We start from the raw sequence: 14,547 nt of genomic DNA on the forward strand, positions 1-14,547 counted from the left end.
GATCTGAAATCATGGCATACTTTGATAGTTGTAAATGAATAGCCCTTGGTTGTGACTCCTGTTAGCTTCAGTCCTACTCTCTAACCCCTACTCAGCTCACATATACATGATGTACAACACTACTGAATAAATGCATGATTTCCACCCACTCCAACACTAATTTGCCTGCAGACTTCTAGCTTTGTCTGCATCCAAATCAGTAATGGTGTATAGAGATGTGGTCTGTTTTGCTCACTCATACTTCTTCAGCACTTTTAAGTTGTTGTTCAAGCTTACTCTCTTTGGCTTCTGTTCTGTATCTTCATGCATTTGTTTTGTCCAGCTGTTTTGTGCAAATTGTCAAAATCCAGATTGCTTTTTCAGCTGTTCCAAATTTAGGATCTTGTTTTTATAACATGTTGCAAGCGTCATAGAAGGTGCTTCCAGTAAAGTAATTATCATGTTGTATAACATACAAAGAAGCATTACTGTAAAAGAAAGCAGAGATATTTCTCAAGGATTTGCTAAAAAGTGTTTTCTAATAAATCAAGAATAAAATGGAATGAGGGGGATTTTATAAAGCAGTTACAGTCAAATCAAGTTCCTCTGTCAATTTCTTTTCCTTCCACGGCACACTCAAAGTCGAGGTGATGGGATTAGCCAGTGTTGAAGAGATTTAATGATGATCAATCATTTAGTTATTCATATTACCAAAACGGCTGTTCTTGACATCGCTTTAGTGTCAGTGACTTTATGATGTGTATAATTGTCTTCACCAGTGGTGACCGTTGGCAGGGGATAAAGGTTTCAGTGGAGGAGCTGTGCTATATTTAGCCTATTTAAGTCCCATAATGCAACATGCAATTAAGGTAGGAAAAGATGATGTTATTATTAGATGAAACGAAGACAAAAACATCTCCGGACTTTGCTGTATCAGGATTTAAGTCTCTCTTTTTATTGGAGTGACAAAACTCTCGATTTATGAATTAAAAGATATTACCGTCAGTAGATTAGCTGCCAGTTTGGCTGTGCTCATAAAAGCCAATGGAGTAAAACTGAGGTGATGAAGCAGTGGCAGGAGCAGGCTTTGCGTGACGGCTCCTCCTACACATCACACCACTGTGGTGTGAGGCTTACATATCTGTACCTCCTTCTCCTCCTGCTGCTGTTGCCCTTTTACCACCTAATCATTTCAGAAGGAGGTGAGGAAGATTGACTGTAACACAGGCGTGTTCAGACTCATAAGCAACATGTGTAGGCTATATGATGCAGACACACCATATAAAAAATAAAAATAAATCCTACAACCCTCTACTACCACCCCCTGCAAGCCTCCCAGGGCTGCACAGCTTGTGTGACATTCTGTTCCTATGTATGGGAAATGCCACATGTGCATACATTACAGCTAAGCCTGTCAGTTGAAAGCTGTTGGTGACCAGAGGTTTCTGCTGCACACATTGGCCTTCAACAGACTAACTCGACTGTCAGTAAAGGATGAGGTCAAGGGAGGTTCTAGAGCTGGGGGAAAGTTTGATCAGCAGATGGAATTTAGTATTCATTTCTGAAGTCATGAGACTGCTAAATCTATAACAAGAGTGTGTGTCAGTGTTTATAACACCACTATTCCACAGGCTGAATAATTGCTTGTGTAAAATGGCATTTGACTGCAAGAAAAGTTTCTTGTTTGTGTGATTGACTCGCACCAGTCTCACCGTCTCAAGCTAGAGGTAATACTCTCCCGTTTTATCAATGTTTATCATAACGTCTGGCTGCTCTGCTTTCATTAAACGAAACTCACTGGAGTCTTACTCTCCCGCTCAGCCTTATTTTCAACTTCCTCATCATGATTTTTATTCACAGCGTCTCAGAAGAATACTCTCTTCATCATTTCTACCATCAGCCTTGGTCTCTTTGCAACTCTCACACATTTCTCCCCACCACCTGCCACCAAAGCAGCGTAAACACACCCACACATGCACCCACGCATAAGCATTCATGCATACGCACATGCCAGCGTATCTGTGAAAGGTCGACCGAATGCCAGTTTCGATGCACTGACCCTCTGGTCCCTCTCATGGTTCCCCCTACCGCTGTGCTCATCAATTATGCACAGCCTGTGTGTGTGTGTGTGTGTGTGTGTGTGTGTGTGTGTGTGTGTACGTTTGCAGGTGTGAGGATGTAGTTGTGTCAGAAACAAAAGCTTGTTTGGTGTGAAGGCTTCTGGCCAAACTGAGGCTGGGAGAGCCAGAGAGGCAGTGGCAATGTCAGTTTGAGGCTTTATTTACTCATTGATATGCTCTCGGCTGTTTGTGTGCTGCATGTGTTTTGTATCTAACTGCCTTTCAGTTGACCCACCTGCATGTGCCTTATGAAACAGGCTCTATTTTTTGCGTGGTGAAAGAAACATTAGTCAACAGGATTAGATTCCCTATTCACACATGGACAACACACATGCATATACAGGATGAAACGGTAGGGAGAATTTCAGCAACGGCAGAGGCATCGTTATTTCTATTTTGACTCCCCTGGCTTCGCATGGGAAGTCTCCTGTTCTACATGTATTGGCAATGCTACAAAAGAGCCCTAAAACGTGTGAGCATGAAGCAGATTCATCTTTTGTATGACATGAGACCGGCACTTTGCTCAAGCACTCATAACCCATGCTACACTCCTGACCTCCAAACTTTCTTTTTCATCACAAAGCCAAGCCTTTTTTTTCCTGCTGTTCATAAAATGTTCTTAAAAACTACAGCAGAAAAATAGCTCTCATTTCAGCACGTGTTATTATCGAGGCCCATATTTTGAAAACTTCTTTGAGTATGTTTGAGCTTGACTGCAGAAACAGAATAGAATACAATCACTGGTTGTAAAAACATGTTGACCTCTTGATTGGCCCTTTGTGTGTCCTTCACTCTGGATTAAATAAAGCTGAGTTCTGTGTTATTATTATATTTAGTCGTCCTTTCGGTCTCAGGTGGTTTAGTCTCGACTTTAAGTCTAAATCTCTAAGTAAAAAAGATGTAATTGAAGAATGATCTTGCTTTCCGACCTTCCAACGTCCAACAGCCTCTCTGAAAAAATCTTATTTACATCCTTAGAGGTGAATAAGGTAGTGAAAACTTTCTGACAGCCAGTAGTTATCTTTGATTCTTTATTTTTTACTGGACTTTTCTGATCAGTCATCTACTAACATTTTGCCAATTGTAGCCAGCACATTTAACACGTAGCAGCATAGTTTCTGGTCACCGGCTGGATGTTAGTACCTGTTAGTTCCAACCTGTTGCAATATTCACTGCTCCTGTTTTGGTCCACACCTCTGAAAGAAATGTCTCTTTAGCTGCTAAAATGCTTCTTTATGTTTATCAACTACTTTTAGCTTTTCATATTTCACCCGTTTGGTGCTGGGGAGGTATCATACAGCAGATCTAGTGGAGCTTTTTTGCTAAAAACGTGCTTGCAATGCTGCCAAAACAGTTAGCTGAAAGATGCTAACACTACAAGCTACTCCTTTCATTTAATATGACTCATATGATCCGTAGTTCATATGAACCATTTTGATCTCATGTCATAAAACACTAAAAAATCAATTAACTTATTCAATTTGTTTGTGCATAATCATAGCTTATCTAACGATAAGGTTTGCTGATAGCCTCCTTGTAGAGCCTGAGTACAGTGTGTGTGACTCACACTTCACATGATAGCATAACAACATAATCTGCATGAAAAAAAGGGTTTCCACATCTCTGATCCAGGAACATTTGGATTACCACAATACATCCCCTCTAACTGCTAACTGATTCTTGTTGTATGTCAGCTCATAGCTTCCTCTTGTGCAGTGACTGATAAGAATTAAACAGGGGGAAAAAGCATTATCATCAAACTGCCTCATTGCAAGGGCTTCAAATAAAAACAAAGATCAAATCTGTTCCCAGGAGAAGCCATGGTTAAGTCCTCATCAGTAGTTAACACTGACTTAATGTTAGCTGCACTGCACATGTTGATGTTGCAGTTCCATGCATTTATCTTCTGGTAGTTTGACATTGTATTGTATTTTGTAATAAGCAGTTATTCATATCTTCACCAAAGTTATCTTCATATATTTGCAAAATCTATAGAAATATGCATGTAAATGATTACATAACTTGTAATTCCCATGTGTATTCTTTGTCCTTTCCTTATTTTCTTCTTCCTTTCCATCAACTTGGCCTTTCTGGTAACTACTGTATGTGCTCACTTCTTTACACTGTGTGGTGAAACTAACCAACTGTGACATCTGGATCCAAATAGGTGTAAAAGAAGTAAACAGAGGTCCCTTGTGATTAACCAGAAATACAGCAACAGTATCATGTTGTTCTCTTCCAGCTGGTTTCAGTGGCCATATCAATTCCCGGTTAACATTAGCCACATAATGATAGATCATAGACACTGATTAAACGCTGTCTCATTCTGTAACAGTGAAACATTGTTGTCTTGGTTTACAGCCTGGAAGAAAAGCATTTATTTTGCCACATACAGCAGAGAGGGCATTGGGAAGGTTGCTCTCTTCATGGCAGGGTTTCATTAGTCCGACTTCTCCTTTGTTTCTCAGCATCGCTACTGGCAGTGGTTCTAATTATGCCGTGTGGCTTTCTCCTCCCCTGTTCCTTGTATCTACTGCCTTGCCACCTTTCCCATCTATCCTTCAATTATCTTCATTATGTTGCCATTATAGTTTAGACCTCTTTCTTTGAGGCAGTTTTTCCCTTTGTTTTTCTTCCCCACAGAGCAACAATGTGCATTTTTCCAACAACACCAGAATGCATCACTCTGGGATCCGTTTTTATAACATTAGTATAAATGCTTTGAGCACCCATGACAGTTATGAAATCGCTAACATTCAAAACTATACTCAAGTTGTTCAGTTTGTTACATCAGCAAGTACTCATGGTGATTGCTGCATGTTGGGGTCTGATTCCTGCACACCATGATGCCACTCAGCTACTCCAGCTGGTTGTAGGTACTAAAGACATCAGATTTATACTGTATTATTTAGCAGGTTTTAACGTTTATAGAAGAAGAGAATAGAATATACCCTTAATCGTCCCACAGAGGGGGAATTTACATTCTGCATTTGACCCATCCTAGTGTTTGGAGCAGTGGGCTGCCATTATGCAAGGTGCCTGGGAACAGTGCCTTACTCAGGGACACCCTATGGACTTCGCCACCTCTGCCCAAATTCACTACCGTTCAGCCCAAATTATTGTTCTGTGTTCATTGCTAATGTCTTTTAAAACATTTGTCCAGTTGGTTTGGGGAGGGGAAACTTCTGTTTGCAAACCCAGTACATGTTAAATATAACAAATTTGACAATTAAAATACTACTTTTAGGTTTTAAATGAAGAGAAAAATGGAAGGGTGCACGATTGGCAGTTTTTATGGATGGGAAGCCAGTGAAGGGATGTGTCTTTGCACTCTCCATCAACACATAAATTACAAAAACTGAGAAGAGCTTCGTGCTCTTATTTAGCATGCTTAATGCTGGTAGATGCTTAAATTGGCTTGAATTTGGCTTAGTTTGTGGCTCATGAAAACATTTGCTTTGTGAAATCTTTTCTTCTTTTCTCTTTAAGTGTGGTCACATGACTCTGGCAGCATTGTTGCTATGGCACCTCGGCTGTCCATAAGTGGCACACAAGGGAAAAAAATTAGGTCACCTTCGGTTCATCATACGATGGCTGCAAAGAAGCTATATTGGTTTTTATATTAAAGCAAAGAACCAACTGATGTTGACATTTCTTGATGCTGTGCAATGCAGTGGGTATGGATCTGTCTGGATGTACAGAAGCATTGTGTCCTAAAGCACATAGCAACTGATACATTGTTATTTGACTTAGGTCACTGTAAACAGATAGGTCATCAGTGTGCTGGGTCCTGGCCGCCGGCTTTTAAAATTGTGTTATCTATCCTGTTCTGCCTCCAGTACCTAGAGGACAAGACCCTGCCTGAGTGGAAATGGATAGGATGTGACAACACATGCTTTGTATTTCGTTATGCGGATGGCCTCTGGCTTCAAACTAAGGGAGCTCAGTTGAAAGCGGAGGCAGAGGTTATAAATGGATATTCAGGATAACTGGGTGATAGGATTAAAGACCACTGGGGGGGAGGGGGGGGGGGAATGATGTAACCTGTAGGCTTGTCAGTGTGCCACTCTCATGTATCTCCTGTGTATCTATGAGTGTGGGTGATCCTCCATCTAGATAAAGGTCCTTATCCCTTTGCTACCACATGTGAAGTAGACCTGACTCATGAATAATCATTTATAGCTAGCTAGAACACACACTCACTGGAATATAGAAAAACAAGAGCTAGCAAACACCTGTGGCTTTAGGTACATAAAGAAGGATATAAGTTATGAGAGCAAAATGCTGGAGCCACAGATTGATATTATCTAAATAATGTCTGTCTCGTTGTACCGGATATGAGGAACAAGAGCAGACAACTAAACGGATTAACCCTGATTTAAAAGAATGATGCTGCTGGAGACAGTTTTATGGATGTGACTGTGTGTGTCCTTCTCTCTCACACACACACACTACAGCCAGTCCTAAATAATTACCAAAGGAGGCTTGAAACAAAGTGAATCATGCCATCCTGATTTGATAAGAATTGAGCAGCATGAAGAAGCTCACGCTGGGCAGTTAGAATGACACCATATGGAGACTCAAGGCCAGCTAATATCTGCCAGCTGAGGCCGCTTATGAGACACTCCCCTCACTTTGGCACCTGATCCTCTTGCCCACCATCAAATTATGCAGAAGGAAATAATATAATGTATCTTTATGCCTCCAGAAATGTGATTTTTAAAGCAGTGGGCACTGTAAACACCTTGTGATTCTCGGTTATGTTTTTGGCAAGCTATGCTGTGATTTATTCATTATTTCAGGAATGAAGCAACCTCAGTTAGAAAAAGGAAATACTGTGATATCCACACTACAAATGGGATGCTTAAATGGACTGGTACATTTCCATCTGCGCACTTACATAGTGTGACATAACATAGGGCATCCATAGGACAGCCTGATTCTTGTTTTGTTCGGCTTGAATTATTGCATTGTTTAAACTACTCCGCTTTCATCTTATGAATGCATTTCTTGTCCTCTGATGTGTCAGTCTTTGCTGGTATTTCCATTATTCTTGATTTTATCAAAACATATAGAACCATCCTGCCTTTCTCTGTTGCCCTCCCACTGCGATTTTCCCTCTTTACATCGTCTCCTCGCTAGCTGCTGCAGGACTTCCCGTAGGCAAAACCCCGGGAGGCCTGACTGATGATGAAAGGTGTCCTGAGATGACGCACATGTTAAATCTGATGCTCTGGCACCTGAAAAAGCCTACAGATTATCTGGTTTAATAGCAAGAGGGTCTGTACTTCGGAGTCAAAGATATACGTTTAAGCTTTGAAGGATATAAGCTTTACATCAACGTAACGCCAAAATTATGACCAAAACCTTTTAGCTGGAACAAAGCCGGGTGTCCAGAATGAGATTATCTTCAGGGTGCTGATGAAAGTGAGGCTTAAGGTGAGTAATACTAACTCCACAGCCTCACGTTTCTGCCTATATGTGATATAAATTGCATTTACATTCTGCAGTTTTCCTCTCTAATTCCTGATGTAAAGAAACATACAGGGGTGAGTCACCTTTCATATGCTCTCTCGGCCCATGTTTTCTCTTTCCCTGCGTGTCACTTGTTGTCATCGCTCCATTTGCCATCACTCTGGTTCAGTGACCTTCATCAGAGCCGCTGAGATACAGAGTGACGGATGGCGGTGGAAAAGGCGGGCAAGAGCAGCAGAGGAAGATAGAGGGGAAATTGAAAAGGGTAAACTGGAGTGAATGATAAGGTGGGATCAGAAAAGTTGGAAATTAAAGGACAGAGAAGTAAAGAGTAAACACAAGTGAGATGAAAGAAAGAAGAATACCTCAGGGTCTTTTGCTGCACCTTTGCACCATCAAATGTGATGCAGGGCAAAAGAGCTTTACTGCGTTATGTTATGCATCATGATGTAGAAGCCTCTTTTGATATTTTTCATGTTTATAGGAGCGATCATGTTTCGTATTTATCTGTATTATCTTATGTAAGTGTTTACACTTTACACACAGAACAGCACAGGCATATTTCAATTGACTTACAGATAATTTAGAAAAACATACGGAGGAGAAACTTAAAAGACCCATCTGTTCATCCACCCACAGAGTCCAACCCTCCCTTCATCTTGCCATTTTGTTATTCATAGAAACTTGGCAGGTTTCCATGCAGCAACATTAACAGTCTATCTTACATGTTATACATAGAATCTAACTAAATTAGGATACTTTTTATTGAGACAGCCCCCTGGTTTCTCATATAATAGCTGCCCACTGCTAATTGTTAAATGCAGAGTCTTAATTAAACTGTGTCCTATAGGCTACATGTGTGATGATAAAAAGTTGAGTCAGTATTTAATTACTTCAAATAAAAAGTGGATCAGGTCTGGGTTTGTGAAATAAAAACATACAGATGTTAGTATAGTCACCAAATAGATGTTAGTACTGAGTTGTTTTCATTATAGAAAACTGTTTCTCTTTTTCTTTGTGTATTTATCAAAACTGTTCAACACACCAGGTACTGTATGGTGAAATGTGTGAGAGAGGCCTACCATATTAAACAGCTGCTATGTAGTTTTTAAAAGGTGTAGTAAACATTAAGCTTTTATGCTGCACTGCACTTAGGCTGTATAATCACTTTGTTTATTAACTGCACAGCAACAAAATAGAAGGTAATTAATATGAAAATGCCACAGATTGGTACTTAAAAGAGCCTAGAAATAAACATGAAAAGAGTGATCTACTTTTTATCACCATGTGATTTGATGTGGCCCTGTAATGATGTTTGAAAGGCCTGAAGTATCATTAACATCGATTGAGCACTACATACGGTGGGGGGTGGACAGATAATGGCAAAGAGGCAGGGCAGAGAGTGGGATAGAGAAGAGTGCTGATGAACACTGTTTTACTCAGCAGGAGTCAGACTTGTCATTATCATCTGCTTTTTAAAGGACCAGCATAGTACCCTTCTCATGGCTTTCTGCTACTGGGGAAAGTTTAGTTAATTACACAACAGTAAATCTGGAGCATTTAACAGCAGCATCTGGTCTGTATACTATCACTTCCACTGAGGACTTGGAAACATTTTGTACAACATCAAGCAGGCCTTGAACGTGAGCTGCAGGTGTTTGCTTTGACAGGCAGTTAATTTTGTTAAAAGGTTATTTTTATTGCTATGCTACCAGCTTTGTGAGGCTATACTTAGCAATAATGCAGTGTTGCTAAAAATAAATGTTAACATAAACACATGAATTGCTTACAATGACAATGCTAACATACTTTCATCAGAATTTATGTTAATATGTTGCGCTTCTTAGCGTAGCGTGGTAGCTAGCATTTGCATTGCATGCGGCTTGCTTAGCTGAACACATAGCTGGAGGTTGTTATTAAGTTTACATAACAGCAGGCACTGTCATAACAATATAGCCTTTCTTCAGTTATTTAAAAATACTATGTGCATATAGACTTGGTACTTGACATTATCTGTATGTTCTTTTATGAATTCGCTTCAGATACCCCTGCCAGGTTCAGCATACAAATGTTGGCTTGAAAGATGTCGACTACAGCATTTATCTTCCAGTTATTTTAATCACGCTTTTTGTCTCACCAGAAGATCATGCTGGAAAGGTGGAAATTAGGCGAATTAAAAGGGAGGGTGTGGGAAATGTGACTATTTAAGTCTACTAATGTTAGACAAACAGAAGCTCTTCTGACATTCAGTGGATAATTAATCCCTCATGGTACAAGGCTTCACGGTGCAGTATAGTACCCAATGTTTATGGGTGATTTGTTAGATGACAGGGTACATTTTGTATTTTTGTGTTGTGCCTTTACAGGGCTGTTACATTGCATTATATTTAACAGGTATTCTTGTGTTCACCCATTGTGTTCACATGGTATACTGCTATATTTTCTGCAAACGACAACATAGTTATGTTGGAAACAACTAGCTGATGATATAGCTCATATTTTGTACATTTTATTTTTGCGACCGCCAACCTCCCCATTATGTTAATACATTTGTGTCTTTGCTTTAGCCTTTAAGCCCCTGCTATTTGCTACTGAAGTCTCCCCATCTCCCCACAGGCACCATTAAAGTTTCATTTTACCTTATCTCATGTGTAAAGTAAACAGAGTCATTAAGCAGGTTGATCACAGTTGAGCAATGCTACAATGAAGGTGAGACACTGCAGGAACACATCACACAAAGCATGGGGAAATTAACCATCCCTCTGGGGGAGAGGTTGCTGGCAGCTGTAAGGCTGTGGCTACAGGTGCAACACAGGCTAATCCTCTAAAGACCCTTTTTTTATCAGCACCTGCACCTAAGAAACTAGCACACACACACATACACACACACACACACACACACACACACACACACACACACACACACACACACACACACACACACACACACACACACACACTTTTTTTTTAGATCAAGGACAAGGTTATATCTTCATACCTGCTTTCCTTTAAACGCAAATTAGAGTTGAGGCTTTTGCAATCACTGGAAGCATTCTTACTTGCAGTATTTATTTTTTAAATAAATGTCTGATTAAGAATTATAATAGGTGTGATAAGAGCTGGTAATTGAAAGAAAAACATGCCATATGCAGCATGAACCAGCCATCTGTCTTTAGAGTATGAACACTGTGAGCTGCCCCCTTGTGGTGGAGGCACTTGGCTAACACCATACACTTATATATATATAGCATTGCTAACACTAGCAGCTGAGCAGTACACCCACAACACTTTGCTCTGTGAGTAAGGTTAAAGATTGCTGGTGAGTGGCTGTTCAGCAGCAGGACTGTTACTTTGATAGTATAAGTCTGGGTTAAGAGCTCTCCAACAACAACAGCAGAAGAAATGTTGACTTTTTTTGTACACATACTGAAACACACTTCTTGGTGTGGGAAATAAAATTGCGTATCCTCATGTAGAACAAGTTTGACTAAATTAAAGCTGTAAGGCGCTCTGGTGCTACCGGGAAGAACCCTGTGGATTGAGGTGAACTTTCCAAAGATCATCTTGTCACAGTGCCTCAGGAAACATCCTGAGGTGAGCCCTGGGTGACAGCTGCTGCAGCTCCTCTGGCTCAGGTAAATGCCAGAAACCCCACATAGATACACCGGTGTGCTGACAAACAAACACACACACACACACACACACACACACACACACACACACACACACACACACACACACACACACACACACACACACACACACACACACACACACACACACACACACACACACACACACACACACACACACACTCTCTCACTCAGATGCAGCCCTTCACTGCTTTTGTTCAGCATAAACAGAACAATAATAGAAGTGTTTATTTTTCCTGTTTCTTCCTGGAAAACAGATAACAGTTGAGAGGCAGTGATATAATACAGCAATATTGCTACATAAAAGACCATACAACTTCAACTACTGCCATTCAGCTGTATGCAAATGTCTGTCTGCACATGTTATGCGTATCTGATTGTCAACATATGATGTAACAGGAAAAAATCACAATGTAATCTAAAGAAAACAACACACACACACACACACACACACACACACACACACACACACACACACACACACACACACACACACACACACACACACACACACACACACACACACACACACACACACACACACACACACACACACACACACACACTTGCACTTAGGCAAAGAGCTCTCTAACTTTTTGGATGGTTAAAGATTTGTAGCAGAGTTGAATGCTTGAGTGCTAAATGGAAGCACAATAGTGATTGTATGCATTGATCCATCTCTCAACTGCTCTTATCGGTCTGATATATGATCTTTATATCAGAAATAATAACTCTGAAATCAAATTTCAAGCATCTGCATCAATCATTCTGCTCTAGAGTTGTCTCATTTGCTGAGAGCTTTTAAAGTACAGCAAAATGGAAAAACAAGTTAAGACATCCAGACCTGAACATAATCATTAATCACCTGTATTCTGTATTAAGATGCAGTACTAAGTGGGACCACCAGGTGTCTGCAGAGTGAAAGAGATGTATTCAACTGTACAGAATCAGACCTCAAATTAGGACTTGAGAATGGCTTTGCCCTGTTCCTTTTCTTCCTGCCAGCTGCTGTGCTGTGCTGTTCTATAAGCGGCACCATCGGGCTCCGAAGCATTAGTCACACTGTCACCGTGCCGAGAGCAGCCAGAGGAAGCAAAGGGACAAAGACAATGTGTGTGAGCATTAGATCACAACACTGATTCATGCCTGACATAATTAATGTTGAAATTGCATCAACTGCAGGTTGTGTTCACAAATACGGTTCACAGCACATCCTGGCATTCAAGCTGAAGTAAAGGTTCAGTTTGATTCATTTTATTGATTTGAGTATCATGTCTGTGAAGATGTTGAGGTTGAATAACCTTGATAAATAGAAACTTTTAAAAACCTACCTACAGCCACACTTGCTGCTTGAGCAGACATGAGACAACCACTGATGTAAGCTGCCTCATTGAGCTGTGGTTCTGCCTGACGTCCACCTTATTATTTTTTGGCGATACCTGGAAGAATTTTGACATCCAACTGGATTCATCCTAAATACCCTCACATTATCATTTTTAATTTGGGTTGCCTATGTTGTCATTTTGCTATCGTTTTAAATCCATACACACAATATACTGTTTATTGCATGTCTGTCAATCTTGGGAGAGGGATCACTCCTTGGTTGCTCTCCCTGGGTTTCCTCCCTTTTCTCCCTTTAAATAGTGGGGCTTCTTTTTGGAGTTTTTCCTTGTTTGATGCAAGGGTCTACTGAACACATTGTAAAGCCCCCTGCAACAACTTTGCAGTTTGTTGCTATTGGGCAAATTAGATAGAATTTGAATGACTTATTTATTGATTTTAATACGTTTGTATGATGGGTCACTGCTTACTGTACAACCTCTCAGTTATGTGTAATTTCTGTGGGGTGAAAAACAATCCTGCTTCCTTTTCAATGCCTGCCTTATCTTGTAGATTTGGCATGCTGCATTTCAACAGTGCATCCAGGCAGAAAGTTCATTGTACTTGCGCTGCAGACACTTTGAGCAGTTTGTTCTGCTGGTGGGTTAAATTACGAATATGTGGGAAGCCTTTTAATGAGGCTCAGAGCACTGCATGATGATGCTGACTAGGTTTTTGTTGATGATGATGTTGTTATTGAACAAAACCTCTCTTGCTAACCCTGTGTCGTGTGTTATTCTGTCTCACAGTAAAGGGGAAGCAGCAGCTATCGAGACAGAGCTACTGAAGGACTACAGGTTTGGACAGCAGCAGCTGATAGAGATCTGGGGACAAGCCTGCGCCCTCGCCATCACTAAGGTCTGCACACTTTCCCTTGCTTACATTATTGTTATTCTACATATATCTGTTTCCCTTTGCCGGCTTGTCCTGACTTGAACATCTGTAGCAGGACACAGCACAAGGCTCATCATGGTTGAATCATTCATAATCCCCATCCATCCACATCCAAAAGTGTGTGTTCATGTTCTTCACGAGAGATAAATGCAGAGATAAAATTACATCATTATAGTTTTCTTATTGCGGTTTTAGTTTATACTGATAAATGGGCTTGTGCTTGTGTGTGTGTGTGTGTGTGTGTGTGCGTGCGCGTGCGTGTGTTGGGTCTGCATTTTAGCATATTTTGCCATGTATATATAATTATATTCTCTGGTTCCTTTCTGTCTTTTTATTGAAATGAAACATAAAACACCAACACAACAAACATCCATCAAATCATTTTTTGAAAACGTCACACAAAGCTTTTCCTACATCTGTCCTTTCATCAATTTTGAAGTAGTTAGTATTAACAGAATGAAAAACTGTCAACTCAAAGTAATGCATTTTTTCCAATTACTGTCCTTTTGTGAATAAACCCACTCTATTCAGAAGTACTGTGACAAGCTGTGTTCAAAGAAAACCCAAACTGTTTAAAAGCCTTCATTCACAGTTTATCACTCAGAAAACATCTGTAAAGGTCAAACATTTTCCACTTTTTTAGAAAAGCTGCTGCTTATTCTGCCACTCTGGGCCTCAGTAATCGTTACAAAACTCAAACAGATTCTGGTGTGATTTGGTGTGGTTTAACAAGAGGGCAGAAAAGTCACAGCTGCTGCTACTTACACTTTCCTAATTTACATTAACTTCCATACAAAGTGGCTGATTATAATGTTCAGGGAATGGTTTAACTTTCTCTGACATTTACTTCCAAACATTGGGTGCCGCTCACCTTGGACCTGATCACCTGAGCTTGCTGTGTGTCAGCGCACCACAGCGGTCCAGAAGCACAGTTCCTCTTCTCTGAGGTCTGGACTGCGTCAGGCCTAAAGCATGTGTATGTCAGTGGAGGACTGTCAGGAGCACATGTGGTTCCCTTGGACCAGACCACTGGCTTGGTTTAACGC

At 40.5% G+C, this 14,547-nt stretch overlaps 1 protein-coding gene across 1 annotated transcript in view; it reads left to right on the forward strand.

Annotated features, from left to right (window-relative positions):
* The window catches only part of yjefn3 (YjeF N-terminal domain containing 3), a 37,726-nt gene that overhangs the window by 11,221 nt on the left and 11,958 nt on the right, over positions 1 to 14,547 (forward strand). The window contains exon 2 of the mRNA XM_063890706.1: positions 13,357 to 13,465. Coding sequence (XP_063746776.1) covers positions 13,357 to 13,465 — 109 coding nt within the window. The remainder of the gene's footprint in view (positions 1 to 13,356; positions 13,466 to 14,547) is intronic.

Source organism: Eleginops maclovinus, chromosome 9 (assembly GCF_036324505.1).
Source record: "Eleginops maclovinus isolate JMC-PN-2008 ecotype Puerto Natales chromosome 9, JC_Emac_rtc_rv5, whole genome shotgun sequence".
NCBI classification, from domain to species: Eukaryota; Metazoa; Chordata; class Actinopteri; order Perciformes; family Eleginopidae; genus Eleginops; species Eleginops maclovinus.